General features: G+C 57.1%; 6 protein-coding genes and 1 non-coding gene across 7 annotated transcripts; 2 read left to right on the top strand and 5 right to left on the bottom strand.

Annotated features, from left to right (window-relative positions):
* Positions 1 to 656: 656 nt before the first annotated feature.
* On the top strand, positions 657 to 2,618 carry GLRG_00346 (uncharacterized protein; the record flags this gene model as incomplete). The annotated part of the gene is made up of 2 exons (XM_008091031.1): positions 657 to 1,139; positions 1,188 to 2,618. 2 exons carry the CDS (start codon positions 657 to 659, stop codon positions 2,616 to 2,618), a joined length of 1,914 nt encoding a protein of 637 aa, XP_008089222.1.
* A 994-nt stretch (positions 2,619 to 3,612) lies between these two features.
* GLRG_00345 (dihydrodipicolinate synthetase) lies at positions 3,613 to 4,656 on the top strand (the record flags this gene model as incomplete). The annotated part of the gene is made up of 2 exons (XM_008091030.1): positions 3,613 to 3,751; positions 3,839 to 4,656. The coding sequence occupies 2 exons, from the start codon at positions 3,613 to 3,615 to the stop codon at positions 4,654 to 4,656; spliced, it is 957 nt and encodes a 318-aa protein (XP_008089221.1).
* Positions 4,657 to 5,310: 654 nt separating this feature from the next.
* Positions 5,311 to 7,463, bottom strand: GLRG_00344 (uncharacterized protein; the record flags this gene model as incomplete). Its single annotated transcript, XM_008091029.1, has 10 exons — positions 5,311 to 5,371; positions 5,435 to 5,599; positions 5,650 to 5,879; positions 5,926 to 6,035; positions 6,111 to 6,197; positions 6,262 to 6,450; positions 6,538 to 6,897; positions 6,971 to 7,075; positions 7,132 to 7,289; positions 7,363 to 7,463. 10 exons carry the CDS (start codon positions 7,461 to 7,463, stop codon positions 5,311 to 5,313), a joined length of 1,566 nt encoding a protein of 521 aa, XP_008089220.1.
* Positions 7,464 to 8,478: 1,015 nt separating this feature from the next.
* Positions 8,479 to 10,338, bottom strand: GLRG_00343 (amino acid permease; the record flags this gene model as incomplete). Its single annotated transcript, XM_008091028.1, has 3 exons — positions 8,479 to 8,656; positions 8,721 to 8,832; positions 8,913 to 10,338. 3 exons carry the CDS (start codon positions 10,336 to 10,338, stop codon positions 8,479 to 8,481), a joined length of 1,716 nt encoding a protein of 571 aa, XP_008089219.1.
* A 2,439-nt stretch (positions 10,339 to 12,777) lies between these two features.
* Positions 12,778 to 12,863, bottom strand: GLRG_13007. Its single transcript has one exon. It is a non-coding gene; the product is annotated as a tRNA-Glu (tRNA).
* A 1,048-nt stretch (positions 12,864 to 13,911) lies between these two features.
* Positions 13,912 to 14,193, bottom strand: GLRG_00342 (uncharacterized protein; the record flags this gene model as incomplete). The annotated part of the gene is made up of 1 exon (XM_008091027.1): positions 13,912 to 14,193. A coding segment is annotated over one exon (282 nt), but the record flags the coding sequence as incomplete, so codon positions are not given.
* Positions 14,194 to 14,291: 98 nt separating this feature from the next.
* GLRG_00341 (uncharacterized protein) lies at positions 14,292 to 14,840 on the bottom strand (the record flags this gene model as incomplete). The annotated part of the gene is made up of 2 exons (XM_008091026.1): positions 14,292 to 14,532; positions 14,683 to 14,840. The coding sequence occupies 2 exons, from the start codon at positions 14,838 to 14,840 to the stop codon at positions 14,292 to 14,294; spliced, it is 399 nt and encodes a 132-aa protein (XP_008089217.1).
* Positions 14,841 to 21,117: the final 6,277 nt, after the last annotated feature.

Below are 21,117 nucleotides of genomic sequence, written 5' to 3'. Positions count from 1 at the left end.
GCTCAAACCTCCAAAAGCCCGGTTCAAAATGCTTACTGGCTTCCAAAACTAACCCCCGACATTCAAAAACCCCGCAATTTACTCTCCACAGCCGGGGGGAAGTTGGCATTACATACCAAAACAACGGCTAGGAACCGGACCCCAGGCAAGTAGCCCATGCAACCGGGTGAGTCAAGAGTCAGTGCAGTGCACACGCAGCGCAGAAAATTCTAAGGAGGGAGGGGGTTCCTTCAACCCCCTTGCGAACTCCCCCACATCGTGGAGTGGCAAGGGGGGCGGGGAGGAATGGACGAGGTTGCGTGGTTATCGGAAAACCTCCCCCCCTTCTCTCCACTCCCCCGCGCGCCTTTCCCCGGCTCTATGCAAACACACGCGCTCCTCCACATCCCGACCAGCAACCGCCGCAGCCATCGTCCCAGACCTATGCGGACAGGCAGAAAGATAGCAAGAGATTGCCTTTGGAAAGGGTGGGAAAGGGAAGAGGATGTCCGCCACTGCCAACAAGCCTGCACGCGACTGTCACCGTAAGCATGCAGGAGAATAACAGTGGGATGTCGGCTCTGCCAAGTTCTTACCGGCTACTGAGGAGATCGGTGAGGTCCAAGGAAGGGTGTCTGACCTGCAAGTGAGTAGTCACCACGCCCGCCCGCCGATTCATGCTCATCCCCTCGTGCCGCCGAAGCAAGGCCAGTAGGGGCAACCCCCCTGACTTCCGAAGGGGGGTTGCAGTGCCGGCCCGGCTAGTAAAGCCCGCAACCGGCCTGGGTATGAACGAGGATGACCGTCGCGCTGACAACGGAACCCCCCACAGACGTCGGAAAGTCAAATGCGATGAGTCCAGGCCCAGGTGCAGCCATTGTGAACGGCTGAACCTGGAATGCAAGTGGCGGCCGCAGAGCAGTGCCGCCGCCCACTCCATGCTGGCAGCAGCCGCCGGCCCCTCTGGGTCCGGTCGTAGCCCGGCCATGCCGTCCCATGCCACCGATGCATCCGTGTCTCCGGCGGCGTCTATCTTCCAGCCCGTGCGAGCCGTCGATGAGATCTTCGACTATGCCAGCTTCATGTGGGATGCCGGCGATGCTTGGCAGCGGGCCGACCCCGAGTCGGGTCAACAGATGAGCCTCGGGGGACAGGCCCTAGTACGTTGTCTTCATGTGGTTATTGAGCTCTTGGCTAAAATCACGTAGCGAAGTCAATACAATAGTCAGCCTCTCGGTGGCCGGCGACCACAACCCATGTCCAGCCCGCCAAACCTCGGCTTCACGGATCGAACCGCCATGGGCAGCCTGTCGGGATTGTCATCGGTACCGGATGCAAGCAGTCAATCAGAACAGGCCATGGATATGCAGGACCCGACAGAAGACGACCGACTAATGGACTATTTCAGCCGCGTCGTCGTCCCGCCCATCCTCGCCGAGGTTGAGACGCAGAAGAAGTGGCTGGCGGTCCGCCAGGTCGTCGTGGACATGGCCGGCGCGTCGCAGATGGTCAAGTGGTCGGCCCTCGCCTTCTCCAACCTGATTCTGTCCCGTCGCGAGGGGGCCTGGCTCACCAGCCCGGAGGACCACTACCAGAAAGCCGTGGCGGAAGTGGCAGCGTGCGGCGACGGGCCGTCTCCCGCGCTCGACAACCCCGGCTCCCGCCGAGAGCACCTGCTCGCGACGCTGTTCTTCCTGAGCTACGTCGACATACTCAGGGGCCAGATCAAGGCGGCGGATTCGTTCCTGAAGCGGGCGTACGGGCTGTTCCAGCAGGGCGAGAAGAGCAGCTTCACGGCCGTCGAGAAGCAGTTCCTGCAGTGGATGCGTCTTCTCGACGCCCGCGCCGTCTCTGCCGGCGGCCAGGGCCTGCTCTTGTCCAAGGACGACGAGCTGCTGCTCGTCGAGGCATCGCCCGCGAGCTTCGACGGCGGCGTCACCGACCCGGGGAGAGAAGACCTCGCCGACGGCGACATTGAAGATGTCCTGTTCCAGGTCCTGTACCAGCCCGGCATCGTCTTCTTCCAGAAAGTGCAGAGCTTCATGGGGCGGATATCCGAGATCGACCCGTGGCACCGGTCGCGCGGCACGGTCGAGGACGAGACGGAGGTCATGAACATCGGGGCGGCCATCACGGCCGACCTCCGGGCCCTGTACGAGCAGCGGCCGCCGCTCATGGACTACGCCGTGGCGGGCAAGCTGACGGAGCCTCACGTCTCGCCCCATCTCGCCTTCGTCACCACGCGCGCCTTTCGCACCTACCTCGCCAACTACCACGCGAGCAAGGTCCACCTGCACAGGGTGGCCTACAAGTCCTTCCCGCTGACCAAGGAGGCGGACGACGCGCTGGGTCAGATCCGGCGTCTGGCGAGGCTGCTCGTCGACTCCCTGGACGCGGACAACTCGCTGCCCGTCAACATGCTCTGGCCGCTGCTGATGCTGGGCTCCGAGGAGCGGGACCCCCAAGGGAGGGTCTGGATCAAGACGCAGATCCTCCGGATGGAGAGGGTCGCCGGCAATGCCAAGATCACGGCCCAGGTGCTGGAGGAGGTCCAGGCGAGGCAGGACGCTGACAAGGTCCGGGTCGACATTCGGTCCGTCATGCACGCCATCTTCAACTCGTGCTTCGCCATAGTCTGATGATGCTCACGGCGGCATGGAGCATTGACTAGACAGGATTGATACGCCAACTAACACATCTCGCTGGGCTCACGCATATTGGTAATAACGTAGCAGAACGGCCAGAGTCACAAATATGTCACCACTCAGAGGAAAGGAACAGTATAGATACATAAAGGCCGGGGAAGTTTTGTTTTGTGACGTCAGGACTTGTTAGATAGCCCCCGGGGGGCGGGAGTCAAGTCATCATTATCTCGCATCAACACAGCCATCACCCAAGATATCCGATTTGCTTAGAGTGCAATTCTATCAAACCGACCTTCCGTCATGGAACCTACCACATACCCGAGGCTAAGTGACGAACAAAGGTGTCAGCACATCGCCTCAAAGGCCCTCCTTGTTCCCCAATCCACCCACGCGATGGAGACCATCGGCTGAAGCGACAGGCCCGACACTAGCGCACCCGACGCCGGTGGGTCCCGATCGGGAGACCCGCTTTACGGCCTCCAGTCCGATCGGGAACTTTGTCAGACGCGGGCTTCAGGGAAATATCCATCTCTATCTGACGGAACGCCCCAAGTTTCTGTCGTTTCTGTTGGAACAAGTTACCGGAGAAATGAGGGTCATGCGGGACGCAAAGCGAGCACTGCACAAGTCGTTTGGCCGCGTCCCCTCCCCTCGAGACATCCCCCCCCCCCCCACGGCGTTGACTGACTCGTCGCATGGTTGACCTCATGCCCGTGGGGAAGGTCGGCTTGTCGGAACCATGATCCCCTCGTGATGCCCCCGCGTTTCGACATCCAGCGCGGGGTCGAAAGCTCCGAGCCACGGAGCTCAAGAGCTACTTCTATTGACTTCTTCCATCACTCCTGCTCACACGATTTCCTGGCCCAGATCCATTGATGCCGCGAGCTCTGTGTTCCTCTTGTATTCAAAGTGCCCACCCTGTCAGCTCTCGTTTTCCAAGTCAACCCTTCGCTTTCCCATCACTCATTCCCGCTTAGGCGTCGTTGCGATGGCTCCCACCAAGTCCTTTCCCGCCGGCATCCATGTCCCCAGTCTGACTTGGTTCGGCGACGACGCCAGCCAGGAGATTGACTGGGACGTCCAGACCAAGCACATTGAGTTCCTCGTCAAGTCGGGACTTCACGGCAGTAAGTTTCTGGCTCGGGCGTGCGCCCACCCTCCCCTTCTCCTTCTTTCCAAATCTTTTTTTTGGTTCTAACGGGGTTCTGTTACAGTTGTTCTTGCCGGCACCAACGGCGAGGCCGTCACCCTGACCAACGAGGAGAAGACCAGGCTCGTAAAGACGACGAGGGAGGTCGCCGTCAAGGCCGGCCGCCCCGACCTGACCATCACCATGGGCTGCGGCGGCCAGTCCACCCGCACCGTCATCGAGGAGACCCGGCTCGCCGCGGCCGCCGGCGCCGACTACGCCCTCGTCCTCGTCCCCAGCTACTTCCACTTCGCCATGAACGAGGAGGCCATCGTCGGCTTCTTCGAGGAGCTCGCCGACGCCAGCCCCGTCCCCGTCATCATCTACAACTTCCCCGGCGTCGTCGCCGGCCTCGATGTCAACTCGGACATGCTCTCCCGCCTCGGCCGGCACCCCAACATCGTCGGCGTCAAGCTGACCTGCGGCGGCATCGCCAAGGTCGCCCGCGTCCGCGCCGAGTTCGACCCGGCCGAGTTCTTCGCCCTCGCCGGCCAGAGCGACTGGCTCGTGCCCGCCCTCACCGTCGGCAGCAACGGCACCATCACCGGCGTCGCCAACCTGTTCCCCAGGTACTGCATCGAGATCTTCGACCTGTACAGCGCCGGCAAGCTGCAGGAGGCCTCCGCCGCCCAGCTCAAGCTGGCGCAGATGGAGTGGGCCTTTGGCAAGGGCGGCATCAACGGCACCAAGTGGGTTGTCGCCAAGTCCCACGGCTACCCCCTGACCAGCTGCCACTGCAGACGACCCTACCCCCAGTACACCGACGAGAAGAAGCAGGCCTGGATCTCCGCCTTGGTGGCACCTCTGGTCGAGGAGGAGGCCAAGCTGAACCAGCGTGCTTGATTGTAAATGGGCAGTGGCTACTTGGGACGAAGAATCGAAGGCATAAGACTGTGGACATTGGCGTTTTGGGGCATTTAAAAAGAATTAGCAAAGGCATCATGAATGAGCAGGATGAATTATCATTATGTTGAAGAAGTCTAAGAATTCTGGTTAAGTGAGAGCAGCATGAGCAGTTTACCATTCTTTAGATATACTGTCCGTTATGTTTCAGGCATCCCACTCGCACGACACCTTCGGTCACTGGTCTTGCTTGGATCGTTTTGGTTCGAAAAAATCAAACAAAAAGTCGATTACCTTGTAATGTGGACAGATATCGTCAGCGATGCAAAAAAAGAACACCACTGTTGATGGGCGGGGGGGAGCATAGCTGAAAATACTGCCATTATCAAATTCGGAATAAATTGCTCCCGGCAGCCTGTTTATACATCCCTAAAAGTGCATGTAGAACAGTTCTGTCTTGTCATCCTGACTCTGAACGAGTGGACATCGGCTTTGCAAGCTCTCATGTCTGGGTATAGTACACAACTGCTTCCCTCAAAAGATCCGATCACTAATTCTCTAACCGCCAAAGTCCACGGTTCCCCTCTCATCCCCAACTACCAACACAAGCTCTCATGCGACCTCGGTATGCTCGCTTGAGTTTGCCTTGTTATCCTACAAAGGCTCATCGACGATCTTTTTGGAAGGCTCTGGGCGGGCATCGTAGGCGTAGCCGCTGAGGGGGAAAGGAGTCAGTATCTGCACACTGCGGTATGGTATCGGACACAAAGACACATACAAGATAACGTCCATCTGGTCCATGGTAAGGCCCTTGGTCTCAGGCAAGAAGATGTAGGCCCACGCAGTGGCAACGATCATCCATGAGGCGAAGAAGAACCAGGTCCCGTAGCCGAAGGAGCTGAAGATGTACGGCATCGCTTTGGTGATGGCGAACTGTGTGGCCCTGGGACACTGTCAGCATAACCGAGACACCGCGGCAGAGGCTTCACTTACCAGACGACGAGGGCGGCGTAGGTCCCGGTGAAGTTGCGGAGAGCGCCGGGGAAGATCTCGGCACTGACGATCCACGGGATGCCGTTCAAGCCAAATGACCAGCTGTAGTGATCGTTAGGTCGGTCCGGATCGGTAACAGTGATTAGGAAGGGGGTGGCATACCAGATGGAGTAGATCATGATCATCCCCGTCGCCGCTTTACCACCCGCAGCAGTCGAGGCGGATAGCTCCTGGCCGGCTGCGATGATGTCGGCAGGATGACCAACTTTGACGTACGTGCCGACAATCCAAAGGCAAAGCGAGCAGACCGAAAGACGAAACGATGGCGGGCCAGCGTCTCCCAAGGACGTCGACGAGGAACACGAAATATATGATGGAGGCGATGGCTGGAGGTTCCCGTCAGTCAAACATGCTTCCTCGCCCCCTCTCACAACACGCGTTTTCGATTCGATGATGCTCACCCTTGACCAAGCCGTAGATTCCAGTATAGAGAGAAACATCGGTGATGCCGATAGATTTGAAGAGGGTCGGCGAGTAATAGTTGATGGCTAGGCGGGAAGATCAGTCGCTGACATGCACCGGATGCTGGGTTGGTTTCGACATATAACATACCAGCAGCACCGGAGAGGTTGTTGAGCGCAAAGGCGCAGAAGACAAGCACCAGACGGTTCCACATGCCCTTGCGGGCCAACATGTTGGCAACGCCGCGCAGGTATGCCCATTGTCCGGTACCGTACTGCGCGGCCACGGCGCGCTCCTCGTCAATCTTCTTCTGGAACATGTCGAGCTCCTCTTGCATGTCTGCGTACACCTAGATTAGTATCCCTCTGGGGAAAACGCAAGCATGATCAACAGTTTTTCTTTTTCTTTTCTCCGTGTGGTGCTCACATTTGTGGTCGATCGGCAGGTCCCTGAGCCCCTCGAGAACCTTGTGCGCCTTCTCTGTCTTGTTCTGCCGCAGGAGCCAGAGGGGGCTCTCGTGGATGAAGAAACAGCCGGCAAAGAGGATGCCGGCAGGGACCAGCTGGAAAGCCATCGGGACCGTCCAGCTAACGGGCTGGTCCGAGTCGAGAGTCTTCGTGATGCCGTAGTTGATCCAGAAGCCGATTACGGAGCCGAGCTGGTATGCCACTTCGAACAGACCGGTGAGGATGCCGCGGATCGAGGGGATCGAGAGTTCGCCGATATACGAAGGAACCGTGGCCGTGATCCCACCGCATCCAAGTCCCGTCAGGGCGCGCCCGGCATCTACGTGAATCAGGTCAGTCACTTGTCTGGAACGGTCTTTGGGTTGTCGAAGGGGGTGGGGGGGCTTCTTTACAGATGAATGACAGTTGGTCCGTCGCAACGGTCATCAGAATGGCGCCGACGATGAAAATGACGACGTTAGCCTGCAGGGTCCATTTTCTGCCCAGACGCTCGGTGACTGGTGGCGAGTTAGCCTTCCCGGATTCCCACGACGACAGGTTGGGAGATGCGTACTGAAGAAGCAAAGGACTGCACCGCCCAGGGCCCCGGCCTGGAAAGCCGAGGTGATGTTGCTGGGGATGTTGTTGGAGTTGCCGGCGTTGATGCCAAAGTCCCTCTTGAAACTGTTGCGGGCAATCGTGGTCCCGATGAAAGCCGAGTCGTATTCGAAGCTGCAACGAAAAGACAAAAAAGCGTGAGCCCGTCGTCCATGGTACGGCGAAGGCGAGCCACCATCTTACTTACAGAAAAGAGCCGGTGGCGATGATGGCGGCCTGGATGTAGAGCTTCCAGTTGTACACCTCCTTCGGCGTCGGGCGATCCTCGACGGCCTTGAAGCCACCCATGGCTTACGATGCCGTGCTTAAGACGGTTTGTCAACTGGTTGGGTGGGAACGGGGATTGAGTTATCGATGGAGTTTGCGGGTTTGAATCGCACGCGCACATGCACACACACACATACTCACACGGGGTTCACAGTCACATCCTGCAAGGAGCTCCGGCTGCCATAGAGTATTTATCCTGTCCTCCCTTTACCACCTCGTCGGATGGGCACATCCCCACGGGGTACAGGTGTGGAGAAAACATGGAGGGCTTTGGAGTTTGGCTCGCTCGCGCAGCCTGTCTCTCCGAAGGGGGAAGTTGGGGGAATGCCTGCTAGTTTGACTCGTGCTGCCAGGGTCTTGACCAACTGGATCCGGGCTGCGCTCCTCGGAAGTCGTCCGTGGACGATATCACGAACCGTCTTTTCGCACCCGAGCGAGTGGATCGACTTCTCCTCGCTAGCAAGCCACATCAAAAGTCTTGGTTGCGGTGGCAGCGAATGGTATCGTATGTTAGTGTGCCCTACCCCCGCTCGACTCACGCCAGTCCTCCATCAGCCGCTACTCAGCAATGGAGGTTTGTTTCCACGAGAGACCAGGCGATGGTGGTCTCCAACACCCGATCAGGATCGGCTGCTCTGCCCCCACTATGGCTTCCGATATGCGAGCCGACATGCGAGCCGAGGCAAAGTCGGCGGGATGCGACTCCACACCACAATCTTGGTATAACCAGGTTTTCGGGCCCCAGCATGTGGCACATCTGGAGAAGAAGCGAGGTGCATGAAGTGTTGACTGGCCCTGTATGAACGTCAACCAGGGGCACAAGAACAACCGTAGATGCCAACATCGAGGGATCGCTGTGCACGAAACATAGATCATTGTTAGAACCTCTTTGTTGCGAGTCTAATCCGCTCAGTCGGCGTCTAAATATTACATGTACAGTTTATGTGTTGAATTATGTCTATACATCATCATCAAAGGTTTCCGGCATCAACGCCGGGTCATTATTAGATATAAAGTTTATCCATATGCTGAGAGGCTAGTCCCAGATCCAGCTGACGAAGCGAACAGGGCCGGTCTTCTTGACTTCGGGTTCCTCGGGGTATGCATCAGCCTGTTCAATGGCGTCATGGAGCGGGATGTTCTCCAATGATACGGCTTTGGTCTTCTTGACGAACTTGTAGATGAGGAAAGCCAGCGTGACAAGCGGGATGTCCCTGCGCATTGGTCAGTTAAGAACCGCTAGCCAGCCCCGCGACGGGGCGGGATGCCGAGACTCACAAGTATGAAGAGACGAAGCCGGAGGCGCTCCAGTTGCCCTTGGTGAAGACCTCGAATCCGCTGGTGAACAGGATCAAGATGCACATGAACAGCGCAACGTGCGAGCTGTAGACTAGAGTTTCTCTTGGTCAGCAAAAGAAGAAAAAAGAAGAAGAAGAAATCCTGGGTGGCAGAATCCGCGCGAATGCTTACAGGTCCACGAGTTGTTCCACGGCAGTCTCTTGAACTCGATGCCCTGGGTCCTCAACGCTTTCTTGAGGCGGATGTGGTTGAGCAGAATGGCGGACCACGACACCAAGACGCCGGCCGAGGTCAAGTCGACAAGCCACCAGAAGACGGTCAGGGCGCCGTTGGACAGGCTCATGAAGCTGAGGAACATGAAGGCCGTGAAGAGCAGGACGCAGACGTAGGGCGTGCCCCACGAGGTGGTGCGGAGGAAGATCTTGGGGGCCTGTCCCTTGAGCGCGAGAGCGAACAGCACACGTGTGCCGGCGAGCAGGCTCTGGTTGGAGGCGGACCAGGCCGAGGTGATGACGACGGCGTTGACGACGCTGGGAATGGCGGGGATGCCGGCGGCCGAGGCGGCGATGACGAAGGGGCTCTGGGCGGCGGTGCCGGAGGCGTCGTCGAGGCGGGGGTCGTTGCTGGCGACCAGCATGCCGACGACGAGGACGGCGAGCATGTAGAAGAGCACGATGCGGGCGAAGACGCGCTTGCAGGCGCGGGGGATGGCGCGGCGGGGGTTCTGGGTCTCGGCGGCGGCCATGGCGAGGGACTCGACGCCTGCGAAGGAGAAGACGGCGCCCGTCATGACGCCCCAGTAGCCGAGGAACTTGCCCCAGTCGCCGGTGGCGATGTGCTCGACAAAGGGGCCGGGGCTCTGCCAGTAGCGGAAGCCGATGCGCGGGGTTCCGGGGACGCCGCCGAGGTCGATGACGAGGCCGAGGATGATGAGGAAGACGACGAGCAGGACCTTGAGCAGGGCGAAGACGAACTCGACCTCGCCGAAGACGCGGACGAAGGCGATGCCGACGACAAAGGTCAGGACGATGAAGACGACAATGAAGACGGCGGGGTTGATGTCGGTCCAGAACTCGAAGAGCACGCAGATGGCGGTGATCTCGGAGGGGATGGAGAGGACGTTGCCGTAGACGAGGTTCCAGCCGATGGCGAAGCCCCAGGCCGGGTCGACGAGGAACTCGGCGTGGCGGACGAAGGAGCCGGTGACGGGCAGCAGGGCCGAGACCTCGCCGAGGGCGAACTGCACGGCGCAGACGATGAGGCCGACGGTGGCGTAGCCGAGCAGGGCGCCGAGGGGGCCGCCGGTCTGGATGGCGCCGCCGAGGCCGAGGAACAGGCCGGTGCCGATGGCGCCGGCGATGCCCAGCATGGACAGGTGGCGCTGCTCGAGGCCGCGCTTCAGGTCGCGGTCCTCGGTGGCCGTGACGAAGTCGCCGTCGTGGTCGTCGTGAGGCTCGAACGGGCCGCCCCGAGGCGTGTCGGCGGCCGAAGCGGCCGAGGCGGCCTCGAGATCCTCGGACGTGATCCAAGCGTGGCGGGTGACATCGGCGATGCCCGGCGACTTGGCGCCGGGGAACGCAATGGTCTCGGTGCTCATTGTTGTCGCGGCTTTTCCTTTGTCTCTCTCTCTCTCTCTCTCTCTCTCTCTCTCGCTCTCACTCACACTCGCGCTCTCTCTCTCTCGAGTGAGCGCTCCTCTCTGTCCTTTTCTCAGCTGCGTCCTTCACCGAGGTCGAGCTGACGGTGCGAGGATGAGATGAGAGCGGAAAAAAAAGGAAAGCCGACCGCGAGAAGGACCAGTCCGAAGGGCTCGTTACGAGACAAGGGTTATGTAATCTCCGTTATCTCTCGCCGATTCCGCAATCGCACAATGAGTGAGAGCGAGAGACCGGGGGGGTCAGGCAACACAAGGAAATATCGCCGTCTTATCGCGACCTCGATCCGGCAAGGTGAGATTTTCTCATTTGATGGTGCCATCACGCCAAGCGGGGTCGAGATCCACCCGCACCGCGAAAAGCACGTTCCCAATGGCCGGCCGTGAGCATCTCAATATTGTTTCGTTTGTATAACTGACTCATACGGCCGAGATATTCGAGACTGATTTCCCCCCCTTCCGACGCCATGATGCATGATGATTCTGGCTGGGCCTTGCTGCTTCTGTCAACTGGGTTGCTCATTCGGGCTCCGGGGGCCAGCTGAGTAACGACCAGGGCCAGTGACGTGACGCTCAAGTTTGGTCGAGGTTCAATCTTACGTGCATGTCGTTTAACCGGGTAGCGTTCCCGATCCCTGTCACTACGCCGAACGCTCAACGCACTCGACTCGGTTGATGGAAATGATTATGCCATTGAATTCGACATCTCTCTGGGGGGTAGGTCGTTGCTGTTTGGTTGTTGCTCATCGCATCACCAGACCGACTATCACAGCTGAACTCTTGTGGAATGTATATGCACGGTACCGATAGAATGATCACATCAAGCTATAAGCTACAGACAGCTGTGTAGAAAGGAAGTCATCTATACCTGATCAAAGCAGTATGCACTTTGAAAGTGCAGCCGAGGCACCGGCGTATGTTCAACAATCACTCTAAGCTACGTATGGAAAATTGAATTCTTTCTCGGTTCCTCGGGCGAGAGAGGCCCTTGACTAGTCCATGAGCGGAGAGCATAAGCTGACGAACCCGGGCGAAATTACTTCTTGGAGGCTACTACAATACCATTGTCGTGTTGGTGAACGGTTGGGCAACTCTATCCCAACATCAGTATACTTTATCGCCAAGCCCAACAGTCAGGTTCAAAAGAGAGATTCAGGTTCTTAGACCCCAGCTAGCACTTATACCATTGAGGATTATAACCAAAAGCTGAGCAAAAATTAACCAATCGAGAAGACATGGCTTAGGGTTCAATCCCTCTTGAAGAAGAGGAAGTTGCTCCCGATGGCTGACAGACTTGTGGTCCGTATTTGCTCAACAGCAGCTTCGCGTGACATGACAGCAAAAGCTTTGCTACCAGGTTAACCGACATGGGCGCCAACGTGGACATGATGACGCCCGAATGACAAGAGATTATGGAGCAGGAGGCAAAAGGCAGTGTGAGCATGTAAATAAGGATCGGAACTATCAGGCGCCTGGGATGGATATGCAGAATTCTCTTGGGCCCCGTAGAAGCCTCCTTGCCTTTCATCTTCGCCCAACGCTGCTTTAAGCCCGGGCCAGTTCGCGGGCACCGGAATGGCGGTCGACCGAACCGGCGCCGGCACTCCACCGCCGTCGGGCCCCCGGCATGTGCTCGCGAGGCCAGGCGACGGAGGGGACGGAGGGGACGGGTGCAGCGCGTCAAGCCTGCCAGAACGAGCATTGTCCGTCAGGGCCCGCACGGCCAGAAACCACCCCGGGTATCTCGTTCGGGGGGCGGGCTGGGAAAGGGGGCTTTTTCTTGCGGTGGAAGACCGGCCGACGGCGATCTTAGTCAGTGCAGATACTGCCACCCTCTGTTGCGTCATGTCCCGGAACCGCCTTTAAAACCCGCCGACGCAGCGAGTGACAGAAAGGACGATAAGGAAACGGCCGGGCGGAGGCGTCAGGTCCCATCATCGTGCAGACGGATTCGATTCGTTCGGGTGGCTTGGGTATTACTTGGGGGAAGCCGGTCGGGAAGTCGGCCGTCGATCACAAGCGCCACGGCACCTTCTGAATAAGAGCGGTCACTTCGACTAAACCGAGTCGAATCTTGGAACGGTCAGCCTCAATGAGCACGTCGTACTCAACCTTCAACCGCTACAGGCATCTATCTCTAACATGGCGTGTGGTTCTGGTGATTCCCCCAACAAGACCGGCAGGCCAAAGCAACGCCAGCGAAGTCTATACTTGTGACAATCCATTAGCAGAGACCTGACACAAGAAGAAAAAGTCTTTTTGATTAGATAGGATGCCGGTGATGCTGGAGTTTTGTGCAAACACACGTACACACACATACATATATATACATACATACACCAGGCGTGGTTGCGAAAAGATTGGATGCAAAAGACAAAAATGTTCCGAAACCGAGAATCGAACTCGGGGCTATGCCTAACCTCTCACTAGATGAGAGGGCATCATGTTGGCCACTACACCATATCGGATGCTATTAATGGATGACGTGCCAGAGGTTGACCAATATTAATGTATTGGTAACGGTGGAGCCCTAAACCTCAATCCTCTCCCCATCCCCCAACAACTTCTCAATCTTCCCGTTTACACCACTAAGCCTGCGACAATGAACCCGCACACCCATCAGGCATGATCCCGGTTTAGCGCGACGCTCAGTATCCCACAGCCAATACACAGGCGGGCGAAGCTGTCGAGATTGGAGAGGCTTTGACCCCTTTTTTTTCACCATCTCAGACGAGTCTATTGACCAGTACGGCCGGGGGGGGGGTCGGGGAAAGGCCCGGATCGGTTTGACCATCTCAGCCGCACATCTTTGCTCCACGACATGACCCCCGCCCGAGGCGAGCGCAGCGCAGAGTTGCCGAGTCCTCTAAAGATCATTACTTACTATGCTTTGCGGCGAGAGACGCAGCGGCTGGAGCGAAACGGAAACACGAGGGCCGGACATCCTCTCGGACACCCGGCGAACGGTCCTCCTCCCCCCCCTTCTTCCCACGTGGTTCTGGGTAGGTAGCTTCGACTGCACTTCGCCCCGACGCAGATACACATTGGATGGCCAAGTCGAGCCGATGCTACTGTGCTGTGCGTGCAGCTGCCAGACTTTTGCATACGTCGGATGGCTGGCCCAACAAGAACCAATAACAGGTCATCGACGCTGCATGCCTCGCCTTCCAACTTTCCGGTGGTTGGGGAGAAAAGCCTACGGGCAAGGCTTGTTCCTGGACTACTGTGCATGTCATCAGAGGCTGGTCACTGAGATGGTCAGTCGGGCAGAGGCCCGTTGGGGCGTGCTGCCATGTGGTGATTTGTCATCATACTTGTATTGTGTGGGATGGGCAGCATCACAGATGCCTTGCGGCCATCACTCAAGAGACAAGAATCCGCCCATGGCCGGGCGAGATTGCGCCTCGCCGGGCCCGTTGTGCAAGTGCCCGGCCTCCCGACGGCCGGCGCGCGCTTCTTTAGCTAGCTCGGACAACACAGCTGTATGTACATGCAGCAGGAGACGGCCATGCTGAGATGGCGTCGCTTTGCCAACCACCCGAGGCCCATAATCAACCTTCGTTCCCTCAAAGGCGAGATCGTGATCCGAGCGGAAAAGGACATCGTATACCATGAGCTCGTATGTCCTTGACCTCCATGAGTCAACGGTCCAATAAGAAAAAGTGCCAAGAACGCAACGCCATGCTCGCATATGTGTGCTTGGAGAAACCCCAAGTCATCGAGAGATACGGTCGTCTCCTCGAACGGGCAAAAGAGAGTTTCCAATCCGACATGATTCAAGAAAACAACAACAGCCATTGAATAATCCCATCCACGCCTACAAATGCAGGTAGAGTGCAGTTATTTTATTTTTTTCGAGTCCGACGGCGCCCTTTTTACGGGGCGGTCACTGCCGACTACCGGCGTTCGGGCTCAAAAGGGTTCTCGCGCTGGTGTGGTTGGCGCTCGGCTTCTTCGAACGGGTTATCTTGTCGCTTGCCGTGCGGCTGCCACGCGCGCGGCGGCTTGCCCATGGTCGGGTGGTCGTCTACGTCTCCGTCAATTTCCAAGTCGATGTCGTCCTCCTTGCGCTCGAAGCGCTGCCTCCTCAGGTGGAGGAAGGTGAGGAGACCGAGAGATCCAAGAATGAGTACAGCACTGGAAACGATTATTAGCATATATGTGCAACCAACCAGAGATTGACCAAAGATGTGGTGGTTCTTGCGATGCTGAAGTCTCGGGAGTGGGGCAAAAGCACGGCCGAGGAAAGGGGCTAGCGACAGAGTGAAGATAACATGGTGAACCTACGCTGTGATTCCGCAAGTAATGCCTATGATCTTGGGCGAGTTGAAGGGCTTCTCGCAACGAGCGGGGTCGTCACCGGGGTCGCAATCGCGCGCGACAATATGGTTAAGTGCGCGGGCGACTGGGGCCAAGAGGCTCGTGGTGGTGGACGAAGAACTCATCGTGCAACGGTTCTGTTTTGTTGTAAAATGATGCAATGCGACTCGGTTTGACGCTGTTCGGCTGGCGTCGTGATTGCGGCCTTTGTCGGTTCCGACTCAAAAGCAGATAATTCTCGTCACGTCGCGTCGGGGGCAATTGACGGCTTCCTTTGGTAATTCGTTTGCACGTTGCAGCTGCGCGTCGTGTCGAGATGGCGAGTGCTTCCTATATTCCCCTTCGTCTTCTCCCTCTTGTTCGAAAGTCCTCGGTCCGGGTACTACGGGTGGGCAGTGGCAGGCTCGTCTGGAAAGAGTGGATTCCCCCTGTGTCGCTTGTTGCTGAAACCGGATTCAGTGCCCCTGCTATCGCATACTCCCGTGTCCAACGGTATCTTTTATGCAAAAGAGTGACGTCGAAAAGGGGGGAACTGGCCGAATAAGTAGATAGTTGGCGAGCACCAAGTCTGAAAGTGAAAGTGGGAGAGAGAGACAGAGACGGGCCTCAGAAAAAAAAAACGAATGTAAAGGAATGAATGTATGTTTTGAGTTGGTCTGAGAAGCAGGAAAGAACGATGTTTAGATGAGGTTGGGAGGGGTGTTAAGGAAGGAAGGGGATGGAGGGATGATCTATGAAGGAATGAATGAATGAGCGAAACGGATGAATTGGGGGGGGAGGGGATATGGAAAGAGTAATGCAAGGTACCTACCTTCCTTACCTAACTAGGTAGGTAGGTAGGTACTACCAGTAAGGAAGGCCAGATGAGAGGTAAGCCAGGAAGGGGCCCAGCACCTTTGAAAATTGAAAACACGGGGAAGAAGGAAGGAAGGCGATGCAATCTGCCACTCTGCCTATTCAGGAGAGAGGGCGCGCGTCTCAGGGGGGGGGGGGGGGGGGGCGAGGCAGGGCAGGCACGATGAATACGACATATGCAAAATGCAAGTACGGACCGGACGGCAGCGGCAGGAACGAATCTGCGTGCGTGCGTATGTGCGTGCATGCATAGGTATCCTTCCTCCATCTCACTAACGTAGCAACCTATCCTACCCAGTCTCTTTCTCTCTCGCACACATTCCCAGAGCACTTTATTGCATTGCAAGGAAATGCTAGAGACAACAGGGGGAATGTGGCTGTGTTTCACTCCGCTTCGTTCTCAACCACGACACCGACAGAGCCGGGATTGACTGACACGATTGGTCGGTCCCTGGTTCCCCTTTTAACGGTCCTTAGCCTCGCCAGACTGAAGTACCGTGTAGTATACGTACACCATCCAAAGCCGGAAAAAGGGGATTGGCGACGGGATGGTCATTCGCGCCGCCACTCCGATCAATGTCCGCCCCGTCCCAATTTCCCCAACTTTAATCGCACACACAGAGCATACTCTCTCTCTCTCGCTGTCTGTACGGATATAATAGTGCTCTGTATGCAATGTCCGGACACGGAGCGATGCTGTGGCCGAGTATGCGGTGTACAAGGGGGAGAGTTGCTCTCCCGGAGCTCTATCGCGCCCATCAGCCAATTGGCAAGGTGATAGAGCAACTGGAATGTATCCGATCGAATTCAAAGTGGCCTGCTAAAGAAACAGTCCTCGCGGGGGAAATGCTTGTCTTATGTTTCACCTTAGCCACACATTTCTCCCAGCGCCTGGTGCAGAGCCACCCACGAATGCAAAGCAAGCCCTCACCCTCGAGAGACCCTCATGCTGCCTACCTACCTAGTGTACGGAGTAGACCTTACTGATCTGTTTGTACTACTAGGCATTTGTAGCTACACAGGAATTGGCCCTCCGACCCGTGGCTCCGTTTGAGAAGGTGTTCATCCCGCCGCCATCTGTAAATCCACACGGCATCCATGCATATAGAGTTCATACCGACGCCAACCTCATCTCCGAAACAGATACTGAAGCCATGTCCATTGCCGACGCCTCTGTCTTCCCGCAGCAACTCTTACAGCCACCACACGACAGTTCCGCCCCCAGCATCTCTCCCCATTCTCCTGCTCACCGAGGCAAACCGACTCATTGACAGCCCAATCCTGCGACATGCTTCACCGCATGACTGTCACAGTTCGCTCCCCCCCACGAGGCATAGCCGCATAGGGCCAACAGGAAGCCGACCAACCGCCTGCGCCTTTCATTTCGCCTACAGGGGCCTGTGTGCCAGCGTTACCTCCCAAACCCAGCGAAGACGCACTGACCGGGCAGACCATGGCCGCCGAAGGTGTACTAACAATAGACCATCACCCCTGGAGTTGTCTCTCATGAATTCTTTTTCGAATGCCGTCGCCTAGTGCCGAATTGCCGAAGGTTATCCGGAACCCCCCGCAATTCCCTCTGTCCTATGAAGATTCGCCGCACCGAGGCTGCCCTACCTATATGGGCGGGCAAGCACGGCTCGGACGGCATGCTGTGCTTGATGGCTAACTTGAATCGCCTTTCGCCATTGCCCCCCGAATGGGATAGCAGCATGTGCCGTCTTAATTGATGTCTTGTTTGGAGGACAATGTCTGGAGAACCCGATTATCCGACTCGGAGTTTTGGCACCGGAATGCAACAGTCAGGGGACAGGTCCATCATCGCGGCCAACTCAAATTTCCCTCGCGGTAAATGTGCATCATGGCTTCGGACGCATTCGATCGGACAACAGAGCTGCGGGGCCGTATGCGGAGGGACACGGATCCGATGTTCTAAACTTGAGTGGGCCAACGGACGGGCATACGCCGTTTCCGCGCCGTGCAAATGACCCACCCATCACCGTACCACCCCGGTGACCCCGAAAGCCTGGAGGCTGGAAATCTCAAAGAATTCCCAGTAGTCGCCGGAACATTGGATCATCATACGGCGATGCCCTCCGCATAATTATATAGAGTCGGACACCATCTCTTACCTGAACGCCCTCAAAACGAACAACAAAGACGCTCCGGTTCTCAAACCGCCTCGTAGTGTCTGAATCAAAGGAGGAATGCTTTCCCACTAGCCTTGACCCGACATCATACGGGCATTCAACGCATCCAAACGGACGGGGATGCAATCATGGAAATAACGTGAAGAAGGATAAGGAGGTGGGGGGTGGGCGCTTTGCCTTGTTCAAAGATTAGGACGACGATCATCCAGTGCGGGTGATATCCTCATTGTTGATCCGATAAAACGTCGTCGCTGGGGACTCGAAGACCAAGACTTTTTTTGCCACTACTCCGCACACAATATGCGAGGATGTGAAAATCCCATCCCCCATCCCAAAACACAACCCGCGACATCCGACACCCGCGGTCTGTTTCCGTTTCCTTCTCCGCCTCGGCAAAGCCAAAGCCCGCGAGAGGAGGTTCGTAACGGGCACACTAAAGCCCAAATCAGCGCGGCTGGCGTCGGGTGAGCAGCCAGACCTCTTCGGCTCGAACAGATGAGAATCCTTGCGGCGCCAGAGACCACGTTCGCCCCTCGCCTCGCTTGCTCCGCTGCGCGAAGTGACAGCAACGTGCTAATCGGGCAGCAAGCAAGGGGTTAGCTTTTATTTTTCGTTCTTCGCTTGCGGTTCACGGTTTGCAATCCCGCCCCATCTCCTTCCCGCGCAGAGCCACGGGTGTTTGTAAACTGGCTCGAGAGGTCTTTGCGAAGTCTGGACAACGACGAGACCGCGTCTAGACTTCCTTTCGACCCGCCAAGAGTGTCGGTTGTGGGAAATGGAGCGAGGGGGTGGATGGGGGGGGGGGGTTCCGTTGTCGTGTAAACAGCCCCAATTCCAGGCCCGAGGAGCTTCGGAGGGCGTGAGACGCTACGAATGACAGAATCGCAGGCACATATTGTTCTACGTTCCTCAGTGACATTGTCTTGGACATCTCCGAGGGAGAAGATGGGGTGGGGAGGGGCCAAGAACGCTCTCAGAAGTTAGCCGCTAGGCGATACCACAGCCGGAACAAGTACGAGAGTAGTACGAAGGTAGCAATGAATGAATGAATGAATGAAAGCGAGCTGGGAAACTGGGGGAACAGGCCACTGACATGGGCAATTTTGTTCCTTTTCTTTGTCCTCCAAAAGGTGGCCCCGGAGCGCGGGTTTTGTCTTGTTCACAAAACTGCTCTTCCGAAAATCAAACCTCGGGCCGGAGAGCCGCAGCGGCCCGAGCAAAGCCAGGCTTGACCATGATGACTTGCCCTCCCTTAATGAAAAGGAATGTACTGGGACCTCTCCCATGCTACGTGACCGGAGGAACTGACGTTGACGACTGTAGCTGGAGATGGCGGGGGAGACAATAACTAAACCAACCAAGGGAAGTCGGTTCACACATGGCGCGATGTCCGATGCGTCCCCGCGGAGATGCAGAGATCGCGCACGACTTGCGGTGGCCGTGAGTGGCGAGGCTGATCTGCGGGCGAACGTCGTAAGCGTTACCACGAGATTTTTCTTCTTTTTTTTCTTTTTTTTTTTTTTTTGCTGCAACCGGCCTAGCTTCGGTCATCCCGCCGGCCGCCTCACGACGCTCTTAGGAGGGAGGGGCGCAAAATGAGGGGGAATGATGGACCCGAAAACCTGGGGGGGAGATGTGCCTCGTATCGCAATGGGAAAAGAGGGCGACGTGAAAGAGGGAAGCTCCCGAGCCGAGGTTTGTCTTTGGTCTGGTACTTTGTTCTTTTTTGCTTGGTATAAGTGAGAGATGGGGCAGGGAGTGGGGTGGCAGTGGCCGATCCGAATGTCGTGGAATGGGGATGTGAGAGAGACTGGAGTTTGACTTGGGAGGGGGATGGTTAGCATGTGCGTTTGTGTCATTCCCCCCCCCCCCCCCCCCCCCCCCCCCTTCAACTTTAGACGCCAGGTTTGCAATGACCCCATGTTTCTGTTGACTCTGCTCGGGAAGAAGAAGGCGAGGGACAAGGCGAAGGAGGGCCCGAGGCCGGGATATGCTATTATTAGGAGTCAGTCTGGGATTTGACGAACTGGGGGGCTGGCGTATCCGTGAAGCTCGTGGCGGTTCAAGATGACGGGTCAAGACGTCCCCGTCGAGGGCCGCTTCAAGCGGGTATCAAATGTCCACCCGAGGCCATTGCCGTCCGCTTGTTGTAGCGTTTGGATATTGCGTTTCATTTTGCAGGTGGGAGGAAAGCGGGTGGCATGATTGCGGCTAAGAGGGGTGGTTCCCGAAAATCTTCAAAGACGGGACCGGCAAGGCCGTCGGTAAGTTTCGGCACGCCTCCCGGACCACCGGGTAGGAAACCCTGACCCGGCTCGGTGTCCCGGTCGAGGTCTGATGGGCGAGCGCCCGCCGCCCCGATTGAGCATCGCCGGGCCGGTTTCGGCCGTGGCCCGGCGGTGACATTTTCGCTCAGGGTTCTCACAACTATTTGGAGATTTGGAGGGGGGTTCTTCTTGTCTCCTCCGAGGAGTCATGTCTCCAACCATCGGCAGAGAGGATGGCGGAAATGAGAGGGGGAAACATTAATCAGTGGAGAAGGATGATCACTTGCGAACACCCTCGTGGAGAAAGGGCTATACCAAGGAGCGCACACACACACACACACACACACGCACCAGGAGCAGAATCTTCATGAAAAAGAACCAACCAGAAAGAGTGGACGGGGGGTGGTTTGGGCAAGAATCTAATGCTTGCATCACGTTGGCTGCGATGCGCGCCGCAAGTACCCGTGCAAAAAGTGACTAGGCAACACGGTTGGTACAGGTATACCTACGTAGTATGTTAACCCGCCACACCTCGTCTTAGACTACCGTACGTAATGTACTGTAGCAGGGCTGCAGGAACTGTGGTTCGTTGCCCGGATGTGGAATGGAGCCGGGATCGGAGGGGAGCCTGGGCAGAGGCTCTGGATCGTGATGGAACGGTTGGATCTCCTTCTTTTGGGCCCCTAGAACGGATTTGCATTCTGTCACTTTGTAGTAAAGGACAGAGGGAGGGCCAGAAAATCCTTCCAGCTCGATCGCCCAGCTCCAGCTCCAGCTCTGAGCCCCAGTCTGCAGCTGTGGCAGTGGACATGTCATGGGCATCAGTGGATGTCACCGAAGAGTAATGAACCAGGGGGGGTGGCGATCCTCTCCCATGGGGGGAGGGGGTTATTTTTGGAGGGGAGAGTGAAAAATTCCCAGCCCTTTTTTTCGTGCTTGTACGCGGTACATGGCAAAGCGGCAGATGAGCTGTCCTCCCTTTGGATATGCGCGATGGCGTTGTAGCCTCGAGATATGACTCTTAACAAAGCTCCGCCCAGGAGCTCCTCCGGGAACCCCTTCCTAGGACGGCGCTCAGTCCGTTGCTCGTCCCTTTCCAACATTGAGAGGGGCAGAGGGGGCAGAGGGCC

This window comes from Colletotrichum graminicola, assembly GCF_000149035.1.
Source record: "Colletotrichum graminicola M1.001 genomic scaffold supercont1.1, whole genome shotgun sequence".
Lineage (NCBI taxonomy): Eukaryota > Fungi > Ascomycota > Sordariomycetes > Glomerellales > Glomerellaceae > Colletotrichum > Colletotrichum graminicola.
The sequence above is the reverse complement of the archived record's forward strand: the minus strand, read 5'-3'. Positions and strand labels throughout refer to the sequence as shown.